Source organism: Alosa alosa, chromosome 15, assembly GCF_017589495.1.
Source record: "Alosa alosa isolate M-15738 ecotype Scorff River chromosome 15, AALO_Geno_1.1, whole genome shotgun sequence".
NCBI classification, from domain to species: Eukaryota; Metazoa; Chordata; class Actinopteri; order Clupeiformes; family Clupeidae; genus Alosa; species Alosa alosa.
The window spans coordinates 1,358,477-1,383,787 of record NC_063203.1 but is presented as its reverse complement, the minus strand read 5'-3'; the positions used below and the strand labels follow the sequence as shown (position 1 = coordinate 1,383,787).

At 40.0% G+C, this 25,311-nt stretch overlaps 1 protein-coding gene across 1 annotated transcript in view; it reads right to left on the bottom strand.

Moving 5' to 3' along the window:
• The window catches only part of LOC125308553 (protein furry homolog), a 260,928-nt gene that overhangs the window by 204,916 nt on the left and 30,701 nt on the right, over positions 1-25,311 (bottom strand). The window contains exons 9-12 of the mRNA XM_048265116.1: positions 9,312-9,508; positions 9,129-9,221; positions 8,892-8,990; positions 8,535-8,636 (exon numbers count right to left, since the gene is read on the bottom strand). Of these exons, the coding sequence (XP_048121073.1) occupies positions 8,535-8,636; positions 8,892-8,990; positions 9,129-9,221; positions 9,312-9,508 (491 nt within the window). The remainder of the gene's footprint in view (positions 1-8,534; positions 8,637-8,891; positions 8,991-9,128; positions 9,222-9,311; positions 9,509-25,311) is intronic.

Sequence of the window (25,311 nt, the reverse complement as noted above, 5' to 3'; positions counted from 1 at the left end):
CAAACTGTTGATAAGATGTGCACTATGGAAATTGGTCTGTAGGCTAACAATGTACTTGTACAGGTAAATGTTCAACAATTGCTGTACAGGCTATAATCAATTAGCTAAATCATTTGTCAAGCTGTTTAAATTAGCATACATTCAAACGCCAAAGGTGCTTTGATATATTTTTCGTTTGAGCGTCGGCAAAGCAGGCATGCTGCGGGTTGCAATGAATGAGGATAATTGGTTTTATCTGCGGATTTATTTTTTGCATTATTTTGAATATGACTGCTCCAGTCTCAACAGCACTTTCCACACGCATCTAAGTTCTAATATCCCTCTCGCTTTCTCTCTCCCATCCCTGCACACGGTGCTTTCTTAAAGGAGCAGCACCATCTTACAACAATTGCATCTACATTTTCATATTAGAATGTTTTGTCAAGTGTAAGCTTAAACTACCGTGATCAATTTAAGTTCCGTGCCCCGGCTGAAAGTCTCATGCGTTTATCGTTACACTATCAAATCTATAAGTAACCGTGACAAATAGGGTATAAGATATATATAAACTCACACTATTGTATTATCATATATGTTTGGTAATGGCTCAGCTTTCTCTGATTGTTCTACTGACTTGGAAAATGCATCATGGAAGCAGTAAGTCAAGTCAGATCAAAATAGTAGTGGCAGAACTCCAAAGTGACACCTTGTGGTTGTTTGTGTCAACTGCAGTTTGTGCCATTTCTGCTGAGAAAATGGGGTGCGTGATTCCTGAAGGAACCCGTCCAAACTTAACGGGGACCCACTGTACCCTCCTTCTCCCCCTCTGTGGCCTTCCTCCATTGCTTCTTCAGCTGCCTCCTCTCCCTGACTAGGCGGTCTATCTCTGTCTGCCTTCTGGACTTGGTCGGGATTGAAGGAGTAGCTCGTTTGCCTTCGACCACTCCGAATCGTTCCACCCCGTAGGCATAGATGAGATCGCCCATTCTTTCCAACTTCTTCATGGTTCATGCCTCTGATCCCTTCCAGTATGTTGCAAAGATCAGTGTTTGCCTGCTTCCACATCGTCTTGTTGCAGGCCTTTGGCCACTTGACTAAAGGCCTTCGCCCCTGGATCTTCTTCTCTGCTGTTGGTCGTGATGGGTTGGGTTTAGGTTGCCCTCTTGTGCCTTGTTCTTCCTCCTCTGGGGCAGGGGTGTTGATGTCCTGCAGACTGTGGTGTGTGGTCCTGCTGCTGAACTTCTGTCGACTGACTCGGCCTGCTTCTCAGAAAGTAGCTGTCGATGCGACTTCCCTGTTGACCCTCCTTTAGGCACCCTTTTTTCATCCATCTATCATCCATGAATGCACCAGCGCATGTCCATGCAAAACATTACAAATTGCACTATAATTACAATGGGAAACATAATTGGAAGATATTACGAAGTACATCTCATGATGAGCAGTTATTCACCTAGCCTGGGTTTTCCCATGCTGCCTTACGCGCGTGATTTTATTCACGCTGCTAGGCAGCCTGGATTCTATGGACTTCGTTTTCACCTCAACGAAGGAACCAATCACAGAACGGAGGGGGGACAGCAAGACGATGACGACACACCCAAGCGGTTATGAGCTACTTACAGACGCATTTGATAGCAGTTGTAGCGCCCAATAAACGGTTCTGGGCATTAGTAAACCACGTTTTAAATATGAGAAAATGAACTTGTAGTTCCCAGACCCCATCTCAATGAGATGAGGTGAGGTCTGGCATTAGCCAGGCTAGAAATAAGTGGCCTTTAAAAATAAAAAATCTGTCTGCCTCTATGGGAATTTAACATAGGGGTCAAATACTTATTGCCCCTGTAATTTAAGGAAGAACATGTATTTATTTATGATACATTGTTCATTCACTAAGAAAATTGGTGTTCTTAAAGGTTGGATTTTTACTCATTTTTTAAATGAAGGCATTAAGATCAATTTCGAACAGATCATTTTATATTCCTCTTTTTAGTCAACTTTAGCATGGGTTCAAATACTTATTCTCCCCCTGTATCAACTATACATTTGTATCTCATCTGGTTCAAAATATGCAGTCAAATCCCTTTTCAGGTGGCGGATTTTTGAGGTGCTGCCATCTTGGTGTCAGAGATCACTAGTGGGCACCCTGGCTAAATCATTTCAGTATGCAGTCAGCTGCATCCGTGCCAAATTCGGGGCTTGTAGATAAATTGGTGCAAACAATGGGGTGTAACTACAGTCAAAACTGCTTTTTTGGACAGCGGCCATATTGGAATTGGAGGATTAAGTGGTTCAGATGTACTGGGTCATAAATATAAACATTCCTATGTGTTTCCCATGATCAATTAAGTTAAAAAAGATATCATGTTTGTATTTGTAGCACATGTGGTTCAAAAGTTGTAGAACCCTTTTCGGGCAGTGGCCATATTGGATTTGGCCACCATCTTGGCCCTGAGGGTCGCTGGCTTCGGCGCCCTAGCTTAATCATTTCAGTATAACTTGAGCTACATCTGTGCCAAATTTGGCGCTTTTAGAAGAATTTGCGCGAAATGACCTATTTATGTGTTTAAGGCCCCCCACTAACTAGCATTTCTGAATTGAGTATCAAACTATGCTCAAAGACAATAGTGCATGGTACAACATAATATCATAGGAATATGAATATCCCATATATATGGGGTTTCCATTCATAATGACCCAGGGTGACCAATGGTGACAGATCTGCAAACCAATCATGAGTGATTTTTCTTAAAACGTAGTGGTTTCATCTAATACTGAGTAAGGAAATTCAAGCCAGGCGCGGTTTTGCTGCGATTCATATGCTAATTTAGCGCCAATAGCACTTCGCCAGTTCTCCACATACGTCATAGTTTGTTTCCGCCTTTATGTGGCACAGACAACCGCGACGTTCACAGGCTGTTAATTGTCATTAACTGCCGAAAATTAGGCAGTCCCTCCAGGAATTCGCGATGTTGCGATCGCAACAATTAACGCAAATTCAGCAAATCCTCGTGAATTCTGGGCGACCTCGCAATTTTGTCCAAACACTGCAACTTTTTCGCAAATTTGACCAATCATCATGGTTTCCCCGTGAAATTTCACCTACCACAACAGTCCCTCGCGCAGAATATTGAGTCAGATGCCACACTCACTTCTGCAGACACCAGAGACTGCCCTATAACTTGTTCACTCCTCGTCATGTTTTGATGACAATAATTAGAAGGCTAACGATAATGATCTGCTTTACTTGCATCTCTCAACCTGGTGTTGATAACCTGCCTAGGCTATGAAAGTAAGTTAATTAAGGCCTACTTGGTTTACTGACACTTGAGTAGGCTACAATATGCAACCCATTGGCAAGCGTTTACACCTGGAGATGTCCTTTTAGCTCGTGTCATGTTTGCTAGCTTGTAGGCTCAGTTTGTGTAGTGCTACCAAAATCATAGAAATGAATAACATTGTAAGACATTTACCTCTTCTATGATCCAAGAATGATTTTATACGAGTTATTTTTTAACATTTATTTTAACTAATGACATAGAAAACATCCCGAATTCCATCCACATATCGTAATGCACTATGCAAAAAGTTATTTCCAATCGTAGCCGAACACAGTGAGATGCAAGCGTTCCAATCCACTTAGAAATGTTATTATGCTACTCACATCCTTAAAGTGGCAGGCAGTCAATTAGACTTACACACCAACAATGTAATAACATTAAAGAAAAGTGTAGTCTAATAGTTTAAATCAATATGAAATTACTAGATACTTAGTTGGCTATTAGTAATTATGCAAGTCACAGAATATTAATTATTAAAAAGATATGAACTTAATATGAATTACAACATATATGAATGTATTGAAACATATGACATGATGCCATCTCTTTAGGGGGCTGTCTTTTTTGGACAGTTCTACGAAAGGTTATACTGCTTTGTGAATTACCCCAGTCAAAGTATTTACACAAATAAAGGAGGCCTACTTTGATTTTCTGTAACCCTTACTATTTACCTTTACTTATCCTTTTTAATAAGCATCAAGATGATCAGTGTAATTTTGGTCTTACTAACCTTAATTACCCTCAATTAAAAAAGAATAAAAATGTTCACTTCCTCTCGCAATTTCTTCGCAACAAACAGCTAAAAACACCGCAACTTCCACCACAATTTTTTAGAAAAGTTGTCGCGAAATCAGGCATTTTAGATCGCAACAATCTCAAAAAATCCACGCGAAATCCTGGAGGGACTGATTAGGGAGATTTACGAGCGTTTACAAAAATTACACTTTTCATGCAGTGCATGTAGCTCTGTTCCTTCCCTAGCTGACCAAGGGAGCATGTACACCAGCCTATAGCTCCGCTCAGTTACTCTCTTAGCTGACCAAGGAAGCGTGTAGCTCTCCTCTATTCCTTGGACTCCTCTCTAATAATTCGTACTGCTCACCACTTCTCTTGCCGTTAGCTACCGCGGTTAGCTACAGCATTAAATTGTTTAATTGCTTCCTGGCTTTCTCCATTGCACTTTGTATTGCTAAATTGGTGCATATTGCTATTCCTAGTTTACTCAAACTCAATTATCACAACTTTATGTAAATATTGTTAAGTCCCCTGCTAGGGTCAGAGAACTATAACAAAACTAAAATATAACCGCAAGCGGTGATTTACGGGGTCCGAGCAAAACGAACATGAGGTAGCATAGCTTTTTAGTTTTACATGTGCTTTGATTGTTTGGGCCCAATTGTTCAAAAGCATTGATCAGATTTTGGTTATCGGTTCAGTTACCAGTTTTTTCTATCGGATGGATCAAATCTTGAAAATGGGTTGTTCAAAGGAAACAAGGATCCTGAAATTGGATTAGATCACATATTATATTCTTGGTTTTGATCTGGATAAAACCTTCACTTTGTGTTGTTCAAAACTTTTGAGTTGGATTGGAATAAATTTGATGCATAAAATTAGGATTACCCTGTGCTGTAACATTATAGTGTGCTAACCTCCACAACCTAATAGTATTCTAACAATACCCTATTCTAGTGTGCTAACCTCCACAACCCAACAGTATTCTAACAGTAGTATTCTAGTGCGCTAATCTCCACAACTCAATAGTATTCTAATAATACTCTATTCTACAGGACTATGCATTTGTCATGGATAAGATGAAGGGTCTGATAATGGAAGGCAGTGTTTCCCACAGAATGGAATTGTATTTGTGGTGGTGGTGAAGGTGGGGGTGGGTTCTGTCTTGGAGTCAATAAGATGAACAGCCTATAATTATGCAGTTATACTTGCCTTGCACGACAAGTCCTGACAAGTAGCTGTAGCGTTATAGTGTGCTAACCTCCACAACCCAACAGTATTCTTAACAGTATTCTAGTCTAGTATGCTAACCTCCACAACCCAACTGGAAGGAACTGTAGGGGGCGATGTGGGTCGGGTAGAGTGAGTGTGTGGCCAGCAGGCAGAGCCTCAGTCAGAAGGCTCAATGGTATGGGAGGATGACACGGAGATGGCAGGTTTCGTTGCAACACAAGTGAACTTTATTTGAGTTTCAATTCATCTGTTCTTTTGTTCTTTACTTGTATGTGCTGCATCAAAGAGGAAACAAACAGAAAATGGAGTAATGAAATGGGGTAAATCAGTACAGATCCCAACTCACAAAACAAACCAATTGACATTTGAACAATAAACTGAAATCATATGGCTATATAAGGTACAACTAAACAATACTTGACATCCCAAGTCAACCAACATCACCTAATCATCTCTCACATGGGACTCCAACACGCCCAAACCAACAAACAAAGACCTTAACTTTACACATGATGGCAGAGCTACTCTACAAACTAATAAACATCACAAAAGTCATAGTGAGGGTCATTAAAGTGATGACTACGCAACTCAAAAAAACACAGAGCAGGACACACTGGAGTGCTGGGTTGAGATGAACAAAGAGTGAACTGAGGGTGAGCAAACAATTTATCCTGGTCTGGAGCCCTGCTCGAGCTACAGGGTTTCCCAGCAGGTAAACTGGGTGTGGTTAGGTGGAATAGCCAAACAATCCTGCAATTTCTCCACAGCACTTTCACCTCAAGCCCTTCTTACACTGACAGACTTTGGAAAGATTTGCAAAGATTTGGAAAAGCATTTTTGAAGACTACAGTCTCAGACCCTCTCACATCTAAAGACAAGTAGTAGAGTTTTAAGTCACAGACTATGATTTGCAATGACTAGGGATCTTGCAGGGTCACTATTACAAGACTGCAACACGATAAACACAATATGCATCATCCCGGGGCGTAAGGCCTGTATCATCAAAGAATGTCGTAAGCAACAGCCTACTACTAGCCTACTATGTCTCTATTGTGCATTTGCTTTATAGGCTGACCAGTGGAGCACAAGTGCCGCAGCACAGATCTTCATGTGTTTATATATCCTTGTCATCTGTCTCTTGACCACTCTCCTCCAGCATAGGTGCTGTATTGACCCTGTGCTGAGCCACCTTCTTCCCTGGCGTAGTGAACGCGTCGCTACATCTTCCCTTTCCCCATTATCTCCTCACGGCCCGAACCGTGTTCGTGTCCATTTTCCCTCAAGGACCGTGTCCTTGGTTCCCCCTTCCCCTCTTTCCCTGGAGCCGTGCCACCACTTATGGGATCACCGCATCATTCTAACAATGGTTTTTTTTCAGCCTAACAATGTTTTTTCCCAGGTCAATCCATGGACATTACTGAATCTTCAGTTTCTCTTCCTTTTTAAGGTGCCTTAGTTGCCGCATCCTTGGGGCTGCATTTACAGATCCTGCTTGACTCCTACCTGTGCACTCCTGCGCAGTCCCCACAGAGCATTTGGCTGAGCCATAAACTCTGCCAAGCATGGTCGCTCTCAACATCCATTAATCAGTTTCAGCTTCGAGATGGCTCTTCATGCTCTTCACTTGTACTGATCATGTCAATGCCCATCCTACTCTAGCCTAGATGCTGGCTGTCATTCTCTATCATTCTCTCTCTGTCATTCCCATTTTATCACTTTCAAATATATTCAGACCATGTGTACATGCTAAGTAATGTCTAAATTATAGCATATTTGATTCTTATCTGCAATGCACTTTTCTGTAACCCCATTGGTTTGTGCAACTCAAATATCTACCAACACATATTGGAATTGGCACAGACCGTTACTCATTTTAGGTTATTGCGGCAAATAATGGTCTACCAGAGCACTCACTCAAATACTCTGCCAGGGTCCTTAGGTACCTTTCACATCACCTTATCTATAGCTACATGGTCCTAGCCAGGGTCTCTTCAATTTGGTTGTATTCTTTGGGGTGTCACATGGATCCTGCTCACGATCCCCGCAAAGCACTTCGTGACCCTGGCTAGGGATCTTGCCAAACAAGCAGAACTGTAGATTGTAAATTTGGAATGCGACTCATGGATCACTCATAAATCTTTGAATCACGTGCCATCTGCAACTGCACCAGTCCTCTATTCCAACTGCACTGACCTCGAGCTCTGCAACGACAAGTTGTACTCCCCTACTTGACCCGAGCTCTGCAACTGCAAGCTGTATTCCCCAGCACTGACCCTGAGCTCTGCAACTGCAAGCTGTATTCCCCTGCACTGACCCCGAGCTCTGCAACCGCAAGCTGTATTCCCCAGCACTGACCCCGAGCTCTGCAACCGCAAGCGTATTGCCCTGCTCGTCACATTAGTTAACCCTCGAGCCTACCCATTCTGTCCGAACTTTCATGAATATCTTATGAAGTCTACATGAAATGTCACTTTACTATACAAGTTGTAAAGTATTCATAATCACTGAATTTAACACTGGGAGGTAAACTAGCCTACATTCAGCTGACCTGTATTTGTGTAACCTGGAACGGTTGGACATTCCCAGTAGCAAAAGATGAGAAATAATCTGCAAAGGTTACATCATAAAACAAATAAATTTTTATGAAACAAAAAATATTTGCTTGACCATGTTCTGTCTTTTTGGCACTGAGTAGCCCATTGACTCAGATGTGATGTGATCAGGTAAGAGGTTTGGAACAAAAACGGCAATGCTGCTTTGCGATTGTTGGACTTCTATAGGGCGCTGGTAGTGTAGTGGTAAAGGAGCTGGGCTAGCGTGCAGTAGCCTGAAAGTTGTTGGTTCAATTCCCGGCTTCCACCGTTGTGCCCTTGAGCAAGGCACTTAGCCCCAAGTTGCTCCGGGGACAATGTGATCCCTTGTAGCTGACATATGTAAGTCACTTTGGTCAAGAAATGTCTGCTAAATGTAATTGACAAGTTGTCGTCGTTCTGTCTTCCACATTCATGAAAGGTTTGGTATGAATGTTAAGTCATGTCTCATGAAACAGTCATGAATGCTTTATGTGCAATTTATGACAGCTGCTATGAATGTGTTATGAACTCACCAGTCAAGTAAAGTGTTACCATATGAGTTAACGAGATTCCCAGATTATTACATTGTTTTTATTTGCATTATACACAACGTCCCAACTTTTTCTGATTTGGGGTTGTACTTGAGTGACAAATAAAAAAGCCGATTGCTATGCACCTTGAGATTGGAGAGGCAGCTGCTGAGGAAGACATGCCACCTGTTCAGGAAGAGTTGCTTTTGGCTCACACACAGCAGACAGGTCACCAAGGGATATAAGGCCTAAACACCAGAAGGAAGAGGAGTGTGATACAATACAATACACTCTACACAGACAAAGTAAATTAGTCCTCATTTTATGTTGTTACATCATTTACTGCATTGACTAGTATTCTCTAACAACTCCATAGAGCTGAGGGGGAAATGTTGTTTTTGAATATTTATTTGTTATCTTAGTATGAAGAGAGAAGAGTTGCGTGGCAGATATAGATGAAGAAACGGCTAATAGGTCATCATCAATATAGCTAGTTGACAAACCAGAGAGTGCTTCTTCCTGGTAGACAGGTCCAAGGTTGTGTCATACAAGCTCTCCACAAAGTTCCTTAGGCAAGGAACATTCACCTCATTTTTCACAGCCTATATGGTTTAAACACACAATCAAAAGCTATTATTTCATAAATTAGGCTACAAATGAAATCATCAAACAGAATGGCAAAGACCTATAAATAATAATGACAGATAATTATATCTAATTGTAACTGTATTCCCACTTACACCAGCAACAGGAACTAAAATCTCAACAAACAGCCCAGCCAAGGCATGTTTTATATCTTTGTCCTTCACCTCCAGGAAATACTGGGCACACTCCTGCAATGCAGATATGAATACTTGGATTGTAATCAACAATGATCACAACAATGGTCTGGAATGACCAACAGATGATGTTGCTTCATGTACCTGCATGAAGTGGAAAGAGGCCTCAAATTCCTCCACAGGATACATTTTAATCCTGAAGAATTTGACACCCATGATAAGGCTAACAGTGTTCTGGATCACATAAGGACTCTGCTCCTTCTTTCTCAGCTCCTTCAGCTCCATCAGAAATGTCTTCTTCACTGCTGGAAATCTGATGCACAAAACCCAGAGGTGCTTCACTACATGAATACCAAAACATGTGGATTAACAGTAGCACACACCAGCCCACCTCTGCATTAACATACTGACTCTCGTCTCTTTGGAAGAGTGACATTACATTACATTATTTATGATTAAGCACACTCTATTCTGGTGCGACTTGCAACTAGAGGGACTGTTCCTCACAGGAACCTTTTTAGATTAATGAGATTAATAGACTTCTGTTTGCTGGGTTGGATAGTTTACTGGTTCAGCCAAGTGAATAATCTGACAATGCATGATAGCTCAAAACAGAATTCACATAACACAACACAAAAATAACACAACAGAGACCAGGGGCCACAGATACAGAAACAGTGTTTACGCACTAAAATCAAGCCAAGCACTTTGTTACGTATGAAAGATATTAGGAAAATGTGCGTACCTCTTTCCCATAGTATATGTATTTTGCAGATCAAGAGGAACTAATGTTAATGTGAGATAAATGGTCTGCATATGAATCATATTTTTCTGCCTTCATGATTTATTGCATGGGCCTATTGCTGCCATATATTTATTGTATCTGAACAAGGGATTAGAAATGGTTCAAAGAACGAAAATGAAACGAACACATGTTTTGGATGAACGTAACATAATTTTAGATAACTGGTTGTATCATTCCGATTAACCTTCGTTTAAATATTATTCAAAAGTCCATGGGCTTGGAGAGTCACCTGCCCACATAGTGTTCCCCAGACCCCTTATAGGATGAATTTGGTCAGATTTTATGAATCAGTGTCTCCCCTGTATAACAGGCTTGAACTACTAGTTGATATAAAGGATTTTCATATCCAACACTATTGTAACAAATCATCCATGATGTAGGATATTCTGAGGTCACACCAGTCGACCAGCAAATTTGCAGCAGTATTAAAGCCAAGAGTATACAAGAATGAAAATAAAACTACAGTCCAAACTGGTTAGATAACAGAACAAAGGACTGGTCTTAGCACTGTGTAGCATTACAAATGCTGCTCAAAGAAGGAATTAAAGTACAAAAACATGTGATGACTACAACCAATAGGGAGTCCCAGAATCCAGGTGCTGCTTGTTAGGGTGACAAGGAAATCATTCATTCAGTAAGTGGGTGATGAGGACCTTACTGGGACTACAGCTGTTTGAGTAGGCTCAGGAGTCGTCACAACTACCTAACTGCCTTTTCCAAAGTGGAATTTTTAGTTGTACATACTTTAGTTGTACATACACCATCAACTGTGAGACCTTATATAAAGAGATGAGTACCTTTCCTAATAATGTCCAGTGAATTAATTTAGGCACAGATGGACTCCAATCAAGTTGTAGAAGCATCTCAAGGACCATTGATAGAAGTAGGATGCACCAGAGCTCAATTGCAAGCGTCATAACAAAGGGTCTAAATACTTCATTTCAGTCTTTTATTTTTTATAAATTTACAAAACACTCCAAGGGCCCTATCATGACATTCTAAAGTGCATCGTCACTCGTCAAAAGTCTATTCAAATTTAGTAGGATGTCCAGTTCACATTGGGAGGGGTTTCGTTATCAAAAGTGGAGCGCATGGCGCAACAAGGTGTTCCTAGGTTTTTTAATCAGTCATATGGGTGTGTTTGGGGCGTAATATCATTTCAAACCAATGAGAATGACATCTGTCATTCCTTTAACTTGCATAAAAGCGATATGTCAAATAAATGCATCGGTATTTTGGCATTCAACAGCACATTTGAAGGAGGCTGCTTGCGAGACCGTATGGAATAGTCATTCTTAAACCATGCTTTACTAAAACCTATTATTTGAACTCATTGGCAAAGTGAAACTAACTTCACCAAGGAGTCAGTCAACGACAAGACAGTTATATGCAGTTACTTTCACTATTGACTGACAATGGGTTACCATCGAAAACATAGGCTGGAAAAAGCTTACCACTTACCTTAATGTTTCTCAAATGACTGAATAAAACAACATTTATCCTGCAGAGGAGTTGCTTATATCTCATTACAGTGCGTCTTCAGCTGTGCTCAATGCGTGTCTCTCGCCTCTCCCCTAATCACTTTTAACCGTCATTACCAATTTGCAAATGATGGTGAATAACTACTCATCATGAGATGTACAGTATTTCATAATATCTTTATTCTAATTATGTTTCCCATTGTAATCGTGCAATTTGTAATGCTTTGCATGGACTTGCGCTGGTGTGCGTTCATGAATGATAGAAGGATGGTGCGTGCCCCTGCCAATATGACTGTTGACATGCGCTCTTAAAATAGCATATGAACAACTCGCCATTGACTTCTGACCAGGTTTAGGTGGTGTATGATAGCGATTTTTAGACAACGCGCCAGGCCCCTTCCTAGGTTGTTAATTGCCACACCCCTGGGCGCGATGTTTAAAAAATAAACGTGCAAAATACCGAATTCAACTTTGCGCAGGTGAAAAACGAACTTTACGCCATGCGCAGGTGCCCAAAATACAGCCCAAAACATCTGTTTTTGTGGAGTGTTGGAGTATTGTGTGTAGATTGATGAGATTTTTTTTTTTAAGATGAGTCTGAAACATAACAAAATGTGGAAAAAGTTAAGCGCTGTGAGTACTTTCCTTATGCACGGTATAGTGGCTGCCCTGTATGACGGAGGTAAAACTTTTTACAAACACTGTAAGCATAACAATAATTATAACATTAGACCTGGCTGGAATGAGCATAGCTATGTATCATACTGAGGCTCGTTAAGCCTATAAACTTTGGGTCATGGCTGGAAAACCTAAGCAAGACCCAGAGTTTGAGCATAAACAACTTGCCAAAGCCAGATTAAGGTATGCTGTTCACTTCATATCCAAAAATTCTATGGTCAACAAAAGGATGTGTAACATGTCACTGAATTTTAGAAAGAGGTGAGCGCTCTTAATAATTGTAAACCATCTCTCCCATGCACTGTTGAGGGCATTTCTGGTGCAGAGAGTATTGTAGCAGTATGGAGATTAGTATTAGACTAGTATTACAGTTCCTTGTTGAACTGCATAAAAAGTGATCCATATGTGGAATGGATGACTCTGATATGAGTAATGAAACAATTAAGGTTTTGCACCTCCATTCTAATGTTACGTCACAGTTCGTTTACAACTAGAGTGGTAGGCGGAATGGTAGGCAAGGGACTGCAGAGACAGTCAGTCGGGTTGCATAGGCTACACATAGTTACAAAAATATGGTTTTACAATAAGAAGCAAAAAGGCGACGAACGACCGTTTACCATTAGATCCTCATGATTGTGGAGGATGATCGTTAGCAGCTGTGAAGTGGTTTATTCTATGGCCTAATAATCTAGTCTACTATCTACGAAGACATAAAGTAGACTAAATAAGTACTTTGGAGTGGGTAAGACTGTTTTTAGTGGCAGGCTAACACATACCGTTGACGCTAGCCTAGCACCTGCAAACTCTGCAATTAGAAGGACTGGATGAAACGTGTTGAAAACGGTCTCCACTGATAAATATCACACTTGCTTACTTGGAAATGAGGTCCTATGTCCAAAATCCTGAACCACCCCTTTAAATTCATGGATGTATTTTGGCTTAATTTTCTTAGCAAAAAACGTCACTCAACAGCCGCCAGTCTTTGAGAAGACGTGAAATATCCACTGGAATTTTGTTTCTTTCTATTACACCTGCCAGGGAATCCATGTTATGTGGCTAGCTGCTGCCTAGCAAGTAAAACACGTTAAATGGCTATAGTCTACATTTAAAACGATTTACAAGAAAGGATGCCACATGTCTACATTCAATGCTACTTCGAAAGTTTGTTTAGATCCAGTGATTCTGCAGTCATGGAAACGGAACGTCACACTTCGGTACTCTATTTGCAAACTAGTGCTTTTCCTGTGGCGCAACAGGTTAACGCCTACACATTGATATTTAACGCTAGTCGACATGGGGTTCAATCCTCGCCCAGCATTTTTTTATTATTATTTATTTATTTTTAGACCAGCAATGCTTCCTCAATTTAGGCTACAGATAGACTATGTGGCCACAGAGAGCCTGACCACGGGCCTGTACTACGAAGGGAGCTTAAAGGAAAATTCCGGTGTGATATTGACCTAAAGTGTGTTGAAACATGATACCGAGTGTGAACGTATGTCTCATAGCCCATCTCGGCTTGTCCCCTGCACTCTAAAATCTGGCTAGTTAGCCGATGCTACCAACAGCTTTTCAATGGTGGTGCTTCGCATCGGGCTAGCCATGCAAATAAATCACTGTTTTACACCATTTACGAGGCTCAATGTATCTCCACACTTCATTGGTAGACTTCCGAGGGCCCTGACATTTAAAACGAGACATTGAGAACTTTGAAAAAGCACTGGTAGTTTACTTACAAGACGATTTATACAGACAGTATCTTCACGAAGTTTGCAGCCATCTTGAATTTAGTCACGATAAGTTGAGCGATGAGTAAGAATGAACAGGTATGATAAGGGATCAGATTCCAAAAATAATTCCGTGGAAATGCATGGATTCCAGTTGCTGAAGAAATACATACCGATCGAATACCGATCGAATACATGAATGTCCACGTCAGGGCATTGCTATGACGGGTGACATTAGAGACGTCTGCCTAGATCATCTGACAAAGATAACGAATTCCCTTCGGCTGACAATCTATATCTTCATAGAGAATATCGTCCGGGTAGGCTATATATATTTTCTGGCGGTCTCTAAAACCCTCGCCCTCCCTAAGAGAGCCCCCACGATTTGCGCCCAATCTCGTATGGATCATCCAGGTACGCCGACATTGTCTCGGGAGAAATTGTTAGTGGAGGGGTGGTACTTATAAAGGGTGTGGTTAACGGAAACCTTGGGTTAACCAAGAACATAACCTGCTCGGAGCAGGGGCCTGTACTACGAAGCGGGGTTACTGGCTTATCTGGGTAACTTCGAGAGTAACTTGATCACATGTGGCGTAACTTCTCAATTAGCCCGTAGGCTACTATGAAAGGTGGATAGGTTTTAACCGAGGTATGCTGGCATGGCAATTTACGCTGCATCTCAAACCTGGTCCGAGCAGTGGGGTATACTACGAAGCACGTTAGACATATCTAGGCTATGTAGACATATCGAGGCTTGACAAAGCCTTGACTCAGGGGTATACGTTAAGTGATACTACGATAGCAGTTATGTGATATATTTGTCAAACTAGGCTTTCAGCTCAGATCTGTCTTGCGTTCTCGGTGTTGGGATGACGTTAATAATCGTGAAACATGCAGACGCACAAGACCGCCTCTATTTAAAAACAATTACTTCCGCATTCATGAGGGATAGCTTAATCTACACTGCGGTCATTTTTTGTGTCTAACCTATAACATTAAATAAATCAATTGTCATCAGTTGTTGTATGGTATGCACGTCCATAGTGGGATATTTGCACGCACAGCACTATTAAAGCGCATTCGAGATCCAAAATGTTAGTAGAGGCGGAGCTTCACCTGTAAGATATATGACAGAATCCTAGACTTGAGATAACTTCTTTTTTAAGACAATTGATTGGTCAGTGGAGGGAAGATTACACGATTTGAGCTATAACTTAATTTGAGCACATAACCTCCTCCCGACCAGGTTTGGTTGACAGCATAAGATACCATGGTGATATAGCGACACTGAAACAGATCCACTTTCGTGTCACAGCATACCCTGGCTTTGAGCGCAACATACCTCGCTAATCCACTAATCGAGATTCGTAGAATAGGCCTACCCCACAGGTTATGTTCTTGGTTAACCCGAGGTTTCCGTTTAACCACACCCTTTATAAGTAGGCTACCACCCCTCCACATACAACTTGTCTGCGTAGGCCTACCTGGATGATTCATACGACACTGGAGCACAAATCGTGAGGGACTCTCTTCGCAGGGCGAGGGTTTTTAGAGACCGCCAGAATCCCGGACGATATTTTCTATGAAGATATCATTGTTAGCCGAGGGAATTCGTTATCTTTGTCAGCTGATTTAGGCAGTCTCTAAATGTCACCTGCCGTAGCAAAGCCCTTACGTGGACAATTCATGTATTCCATCGGTGATGCTGAACATCTGAGCAAGAATACTGTATGTCCGAAAATGAATCGGACATAGGCCTACAGTATGCTGAACATCTGAACAAGAATAGCTTTTCGGACATAGGCCTAATAAATTAAAATCACCATTTTAACATAAACTTGAATGTCACATTAGGCCTACCCTGCACATAAAGGCTGCACATTTCCACAGCACCAGAATCCGACCGAATGCCTCCCTCAACCCCCTCCAATCGGCCTTCCACTATTATTTGCGATGGCCAACTCCTCTGCTACTGTAAAACACTCTGGTGCCTTTCCTCCTACAGTAGTGTTCAAAGACACCTTTTTCTTGTTAGCTGTAAAACAGAGGCCAAGTGAAGGCTATATATTATATAATATATAATAAGCATACAACATGTTTTCATAATTAAGAAATATTAATGCAAGCTAGAACTGTATAATGAATAATGTTTTTGTGTTTCATTTTCACCTGCTGCCATGTGCGTTTGGCAATGGTGTTGCATCTAATGTTCACAGGATTAGGCATACACTAAATCGGTCAATGGGAGCTACTTAAACATTCAATTATCCTTATTAATCTATAGGCCCACTTCCGAATTGTGTTGCATCTGTAGGCCTTTTTCTGAACTCAAAATAGGCAATTTAATTATTTCAACTGATTTCAGACATTCCGCAAGCTATTAATCCTCCGTAACACATATTTGAAGAACATGTGGAAATAAAACTTTACTTTTAGGCATTTAGGCTACCCGATCTGCAATATGTTGCCAACAGCCTTGCCTTGCTTTGTTCACTGCCGACGTTTTTTATTTTTTGTCGTAGAGTGGGTTTTAATTTCTCGTAACTTGTCATAATAATTGTGCATTCTTCATCCGTAAAATAAGGTGATCGCGTCATCATTGAAAGTGGTGACTTGCGCTGCAACCCGCTCCTTTTATGTGAACGCGCACAAACTCCAATTAGGTTATCCCGGGTTCAACAAATTAACTTCATAATCAGCGTCGTAGTACCGATTAACACCACTTAAGATAACCAGGTTTTGTCAACCCCGATTTAACAAAGTAACCCTGGGTTACATATAGGTAGGTTAAGCTCCCTTTTCAGGTTTAAGATGCAGCGTAAATTGCCATGGCAGCATACCTCGGTTAAAACCTATCCACCTTTCATAGTACGGGTTAATCGGGAAGTTACGCCACACGGGATCTCGATCGGTACTCTAGAAGTTACCCAGATAAGCCAGTAACCCCGCTTCGTGGTACAGGCCCAGTAGTCAGTGAAATGTTTGAAAACTTAACCATGACAGGCTACTTTGTAGACATACTGGCTTGGGCAACTGCTGTAGCAAGATAACACCATATAGGCCTACCATGATCAGCCGTGTTAATTTGCTACAATCATAATGACATCAGCTGACTTTTTTTAATTGTGTAATTCAAGTAAATTTCACTGTGATTTGTTAGCTGGTTTGTGGCGCAAGTACGTAGATGAATGGTTATCATGTAAGCAATTTCATTTAGGAGACAGGTTCGATACCCACGTGGAGTTATTATTTAGGTATTTATTTTTGTTGGTGCCATATTCATGGTCCAGTGCATGTAGCGTACTACAGACATTTAAATATGTCATGCATATTTGTATTTGTTCGTCTCCAGTTTCCATCAAAAATTGACAAATCTGCAAGCGACCAAATCTGTCGAAGAAACGTCATCACTCATGAAACGTCACCAACGCAGCCAGTTAACATGGGTGCCAGTTGCCATGTAACACCGAGACTAACTAAAGCTAAATTACGAAGTGTTGCAACCTCAACATGAAAGACGCTTTGCAAATCAGCACAGCTCCAGGCTGTTTAGCCTATTGAATCTATGGTCGAACCAGACAATGAACTAATGCTAGCCTATCTTTGGTTAAAACTTGGGTGAAAAGTTTAGCGTTGTCAGGGCAACCCGCACAACGTCTCTCTCTCAATTCAATTCAATTCAATTCAAGGTAGCTTTATTGGCATGACAAATATTTCTTTGCATTGCCAAAGCAGGACATCAGGACATCATTATGTCGCTCATCATCACTAGCTATGATCGGATAATTGTAAATGGCGACTTTAATATTCATGTCAATAAGACAACTGATGCTAAAGCCAGTAAGTTCCTTAATGTGTTGGACAGTTTAGAGCTAAAGCAGCATGTTACAGGACCCACCCACAACCTTGGCAACACCCTCGATCTAGTCATTTCTAGAGGGATAGAAGTCACAGACTTATCAGTAAATGATATAAATACGTCTGATCATTATTGTGTATCTTTTAATATAGTACTACATACTCCAAAAATTCATCCCTAAATTGCAATCAAATCAATTTGACATTAGAGCAGAACAGCAGTTCATAGCTCTTATAGACTCCATAAATTTAGATATTTTACATCATCCCATTGATCAAATGGTAGAGGCTCTCAATCGTGAATTAGGCACTCTGCTTGACAGAGTGGCACCCTTAAAAGACTAAAAAAGGCCCTGTAGCAAACTGACACCTTGGCTGAACGAAAAATATCCATGATCTAAAAAGATCATGTAGAAAAGCTGAGAGAACATGGAGAAAAACTAAGTTACAGGTTCACCGTGCCATTCTAAAAGAAAAAATAGCAAATTCGGAATGAGAGAAGGAACCACTTCTCTAAGGTAATTGCTGAAAACAGTGGAAACTCTAGGGTGTACCAGGTGTACCTATGTTACCCAGGAGACACACTGTAAAATTACTCTTATGTAAGATCAATACTTCCCAAGATACAGCCAGTTTTACAGGGGAGGGGGGTGTCGATTTTGTTCGGCTCTTTTTTTTTTGTCAAAGTTCACAAGCCCACAGCAAGAACTAAACCATGTAGGAGGCTCAAATTTTGCATGCTGGTACATAAATAGGAATAGTATGTAGCAAAATCGTCACGTTTGGTCTGGATAATCCTGCATGGTCATAGCTGTCCCTCAAAGTTGATACAAATTTTATTGGAGTTTTTGGCTGGGCTCTGTTTAAGCCTTCAGAAGACATAATTAATTGCTGAAAACAGTGGAAACTCTAGGGTGTTGTTCTCTACCATTGATAGGCTATTGCATCAAACACCTTTTGATACACTCAGTCAGGCATCCTCTCTAAGATGCGAAGAATTTGCAGACAAAAACAAAGTAATTTCTATAAGGGAGGCTATTGGTAACACAAGTAATATGTTTGATAGTACACCCAAAAACAGCCCCCCAAAATTAAGGTTCTTTAGCACTATTACTCAATCTGAGCTTGGTAAAATTATAACTCAAACCGGCTCCTCAACATGTGTTTTGGATCCAATCCCTACTAGATTCCTCAAAAAAGTATATGATAACTTAGCTCCCTTTATTCTCAAGGTAATAAATACCTCATTAGAAACAGGTATATTTCCATCTGCTTTTAAAACCGCTGTTGTTATAAACATTTACTTAAAAAGACAAATCTTGACCATACCAATCTGAGCAACTACGTAAGGGATAATGGACGACACGGTGGTCTGTTCACAGAAGTTAATGCACGGTCGAGGTTGTAAAACGGCCCCGAGGCGAAGCGGTGAACAGACCACCGTGGAGTCCATTATCCCGCTTATTCCACTGTTGCCATTTGCGTTATGTTCATTTCCTGTTACAATTTAAATGTTTTAATCGCTAAAACTGTCTTGTTTGTAGAACTAATTTCTTACGACACATATCAACTAATTTCTCAACTCACAGGACAAACTGCCGTTACTAGTTCTAAATGGATGGTTGCTACGGCCAAAGGCCAGTCGTTAGTTCTATCTCTCCCGTTGTCAAGCGGGCGTATCCCAAGTAGGCGGGTCAATATAGGGTTCAACGTCAAAAAAATTTATACAAAAGGTTTTTTTATGGATCCTGTTGGACATGCTAAATAACATACTAAAAATCTAGTAAAATCTGACCTTGGGAAAGGGGTCATTTTCAAAATGGCCGCCAAAATGGCTGTCAACAGGTTAGAATGGCTATATCTCAATTACTATTCAGCCTACAGGGGTGAAATTGATATCAAATGATGGTCAAATTAAACAAGAATAAGATTTTAAATGTTAAAATTGAAAATGTTTCAATGCTCTACCTTTTTCAGCCATAAATTAAAATCAATGCGTTTTAATACAGAGCAAATGCAATACAGGATTATTAACCATCTCCATGGCATGGAGTAAGATAAGACATGTCTTAACTGGTGTTATATCTCATCTAGAGGTTATATGCTTTTAGAAAATATATGGTTTGGGGTGTTTAATCTGTTTTGCCTGGACAATATAGGCTAAAATGTATCCCCTTTACACTAGATTCGCATATACAGAATAGAGGGCAATGCATTTTTCATGGCATGGAGGAAGATGGGACATGTCTTAACTGGTGTTATATCTCATCTGCAGGTTATATGCTTTCAGAAAATATGTAGTTTAGGGTGTTTGATTTGTTTTCCCTGGACTGTACATGCCAAAATGTATCTGCTTTACACTAGATTCACCAATACATAATAGAGGGCAATGTATTGTTAATGGCATGGAGGAAGATGGGACATGTCTTAACTGGTGTTATATCTCATCTGCAGGTTAAATGCTTTCAGAAAATATATAGTTTAGGATGTTTAATCTGTTTTCCCTGGACAAAAGAGGCCAACATGTATCCACTTTACACTAGATTCGCCTATACAGAATAGAGGGCAATGTATTGTGCATTCGTGGAGGAAGATGGGACATGTTTTAAATGGTGTTATATCTTATCTACAGATTATATGCTTTCAGAAAATATATATTTTAGGGTGTTTAATTTGTTTTCCCTGGACTTAACATGCCAACATATATCCCCTTTACACTAGATTCGCCTACACATTATAGAGGGCATTGTATTGTGCATGCATGGAGGAAGATAAGACATGTCTTAACTGGTGTTATATCTCATCTAGAGGTTACATGCTTTTAGAAAATATATGGTTTTGGGTGTTTAATCTGTTTTGCCTGGACAATATAGTCTAAAATGTATCCCCTTTACACTAGATTTGCCTATACAGAATAGAGGGCAATGCATTGTTCATGGCATGGAGGAAGATGGGACATGTTTTAAATGGTGCTATATCTTATCTACAGATTATATGCTTTCAGAAAATATATATTTTAGGGTGTTTCATCTGTTTTCCCTGGACTGTATATGCCAAAATGTATCGGCTTTACACTATATTTGCCTATACAGAATAGAGTATGTATTATGCTTGGTGTGGAGGAAGATGGAAATGTTATTTTGTTGATTGTTATATTTCATGTACAGGGTATATGCTTTTACAATATGTAGAGTAGAGTTTGCGAGTAAGTGGATGTTTTATGACTTTAATGAACCATGACCCATACTGTATAGGCATGCATTGTATATTTGTGTAGATCAATAATTGTTGGCATCTATCATTGAATCTTTGAAACTGAATCTTAAACTATATGCATAAGTAGATCAGAAATAATTATTATATCATTATTCATCATCCTCTGACTCCTCTGAAAGGAACTTGTGTGGATTGTCACATTGTTCATTTTGACACGTTCCACAGGCAGCAGTGCAAGGTAATCCATATCTTCTACGAAACAGCGGAGTGTCTTGCAGAAAATGCACACAATTAAGAACAGTTGACTGTCTCTGTACTTGGATCTAACATGAAAGAGCATTTGATTGAGGTTGATTCCATTCCATTCGGTAATCAGTATCTGAAAGCTAAACTGAGAGAGCGGTACGGGAATGACATATGTTTCACAGAAGGGAAAGGTTTTGAAGACATGGTGACACTGAGAGAGAAAACATCATGCATCCTCAGGTCCTACTATAAGAACACTAAAAAAGATGGAGATGAAGAGTCATCAGTGACCTCTTAATCTGATAAAACGTGAAAAACACTTTCCTAGGCTGAATAATGCTTCAGATAAAGCCAAAATTAGCATCTGGTGGCCATCTTGGACGCCATCTTGAAAATGACAAGTCTTTGAAAATGATGATCTGATACTTTAGTGTGACATATATGATTCAGTGACCGCTAAATCTGATTAAACACGAAAAACACTTTCCTAGGCTGAAAAATGCGTCAGATATAGCCAAAATTAGCTTCTGGTGGCCATCTTGGATGCCATCTTGAAAATATCAAGTCTTTGAAAATGATGAACTGATACTTTAGTCTGACGTATATGAATCAGTTACCTCTAAATCTGATTAAACACAAACTTTCCTAGGCTGATTAATACTTCAGATATCCCAAATTAGCTTCTGGTGGCCATCTTGAAAATGACCCCTTTACTGGGGTCAGATTTTACTAGATTTTTAAAATGTTATTAAGTACATCTAAAGGTATCATAATCAGTTGAAAAACCTTTTGTATAAATTTTTTTGAGGTTAGGTGTTTTTTTTTCATATATTGACCCGCCTAAACATTCTGATGAACTTTAGCTTTGAAACATCGCTATTTTACTTAGCCTGCTGTCATCCATCTAGCTAAAAGCCACCTCCGTCATATGCTACAATGTTGCAATGTTCTGAACGTCTGCATTTTACAGCTCGGATGCAACGTGACAGTTCATTTAAACTTCACAACGAGTTTGGCGAATTAATATACAAGTGTGATACGGCCAAAAATGGATCAGCAATGAAGAAAAGTGATTGATAATGACTGACTGACTATTATTGTGTTACATGCTTCAAATGTAAAGCACTTTCAGCTGCATTCTGTGTATGAAAGGTGCTATACAAATAAAGCTTATTATTATTATTATTATTATTATCATCAAACAATACAATAATACAATACAGAACATACGATAGATAAGACATTTATACATATAAACGTGTGCGTGTGTGTGTGTGTGTGTGTGTTTTGTGCTGAAAATGGTAGGTATTTCATATGTATAGTGTCTAATCACTGTCCCTCGCTCTATGGCATTCAGTGACATATTTAGCAGCAAGAGCTGCTGTCTGTCCTTGCTGTCCAAGTAAAATAGGCAGTACTTCCTGTTCTCCCAGGTTTCGGAACTCCGGGATTAGGTTGGTACATTTATCGAAGTAGGTATCTCTAATAGGTTCATATTTCTTACATTGAAGAAGAAAGTGCACCTCCGTCTCAACCTCACCTGTCGTACAGTGACCACAGACTCTTTGCTCTCTTGGCAACCATGACTTTCTTAATCTGCCTTTTTCTATGGCTAGGCTGTGGTCACTGAGTCTGTATTTGGTCAGGATCTGTCTCTGCTTTATATCTCTGACAGTAGAGAGATATTCTTCTAATTTATATTTAGATTTTATAGACCGATAACATTCTAGTTTGTTTTGTTTTTTTGTTTCATTATGCCAATGTTCCAAATATTTTTCTTTAGATTTCTGGATAATCTGGTTGAGATCTAGTCTTAAAGTAGAGCTTGGCTGAGAGAATGTATTAGTATTTGTTAGCGGGGGATTACTTAGTCTCAGTACAAGCTGACTCAGAGGACTCTTGTCGGGGTTCAGATCTTGAGTTTTTGCTGCGATGAAATGCAGTGTGTCTCTGGGACTTGTTTGGAGATGCTTTAAGAATTTAAGTGCTCTCTTTTGTATGTTGATGGCCAATGGGAATCTGCCTAATTCTGCCCTACATGCATTGGTTGGTGTTTTCTTTTGGATTTTTAAAATTAATCGACAGAATTCTGCATGTAGGGATTCTACAGGATGCTTGTCCCATCTAGTGTAGCTGTGCACACTGAGTGGACCCCATACCTCACTTCCATATAGCACAATAGGCTGGATAACACAATAGAATATTTTGCACCAAACTTTAATTGGTATGTTTACAGTATGTTCCAGAAGTTTCTTTTTATTGCATATAGCACTCTGCGAGCCTTTTCTTTTAGAGCATTCACTGCCATGCTAAAGCTCCCCGATGCAGTTATGATCAAGCCGAGGTAAGTGTACTGCATCGTGTGATCTAGGGCGGTGCTGCCTAGATTGAAAGGGTATCTGTGTTCCTGACATCTGGGCTTCTTTTGGAATATCATAATGTTTGTCTTTTTTAGATTTACTGTCAGGGCCCAGTGCTGACAGTATTTCTCTAGCAGGTCCAGGTGCTGCTGTAGTCCCTGTGCAGTGGGAGATATCAGCACCATGTCGTCTGCATAGAGGAGGAATTTAATTTCTTTTTCTTTTAGGGTAAGGCCAGGAGCTGTAGACTGTTCCAACTGGACCGCTAACTCATTGATGTAAATATTGAACAGTGTTGGACTGAGGCTACAGCCCTGCCTCACCCCTCTTTTTTGAGTGAAGTATTCTGTAATTTTGTCGCCAATTTTCACAGCATTTCTGTTTTCAAAGTACATTTCCTTAACTAAATGGTAAACTTTACCCCCTACACCGCTTTGTAAAAGTTTATAAAATAGTCCTTCTCTCTCTCTCCCTCTCTCTTGCACACACACACACACACATCATGACATGACAGATCTAATCCACTGATTATACAAAAATTCAAACTTAATTAATCTTTTTGAGGATTAAGGATACATTTTTTATCCATTAAGGAACGTTCCCAGAATGTTCCCTAAAGGTGTAGTTTTGTGCAACTATTAGGGAACCTTTATGGAACTCCGCTTCGCGTCGGGGCCGTTTTACAACCTCGACCATGCATTAATTTCAGTGAACAGACCACTGTGTCGTCCATTATCCCTTACGTGTGATACAGATAAAAAAAATGGATCTACTTCATACAGCAGGTGTGCAAATAACATATGGTTAATGGTTGTTCTAAATTACGTAGGACAATGGGAAATTCAACCAAGCAGTGGAATAAAGAAACTTAATGTTTATGCAACGTCTGTAGGGATCTGTAAATGGTATCACTGTGGCACTCTCAAATCCCATTTTGAGCTGCTCCCGCTACTATTCCAGTCTGAGGGTGCACTGTCTGAAATGTACAGTATATATGTAAACTGATTTTTTAATATTCCGTGTATTTTATCTCTCTTGTTTTATGTGTGTATTTATGGACTTGAGTCTGCTAAATAAAGCTTCATTCATTCATTCATTCATTCATTCATATTGCAGCTCACCAACATTCGTGTTATAAGCCCAGCAACACAAAAATGGAAAGAATTTGTTTCGGTTGCAGCTAAATCAATTCTTTGTTGAAGGGGTAGGTCTATGCTTCTGGAGTTAGCATTTCCCTTTACTTTTTAAAAAATTATGCATCTTCATTATGCAATTTTATTAAAACAACACCAAAGAGTTTTTTATACCTTAAAATAATGTTTCCAAAATCATTTCAGTGGTTCATCAACTCGTAACAGGGTGAACGGCAATCTTGCATTCGCTTCACGGCCCTCTATCAACTATAACCGCACTATGTAAGTTTGCCAGATCGGGTAGCGGATCTGTAGTTCGATGGAATGAGACATAAGAAACTACAAATTTGACTTGCATCTGATGTCGCAATACATCGTACTTTTAGAAGTCATGGAAAATATTCTACCTTTGTCGTGACTTTTATTGACATATATCCTTTAGTTTATATATCTTTTATGTAGTATCTTCATTCTGTGTAATATCACTGTTTTGTGAAACTGAACTCTGTAGTATGTTCAGTGTGGGGGAAAGGAAGACTGGTTTAAGGGAAAGAGCAGATGGCTGACAGGGTCATCAATAAGGTTTGGCGCCAGGAAATGTGATCAAAACCTAAAGAATGTAGGAATAACAGGATGAGAG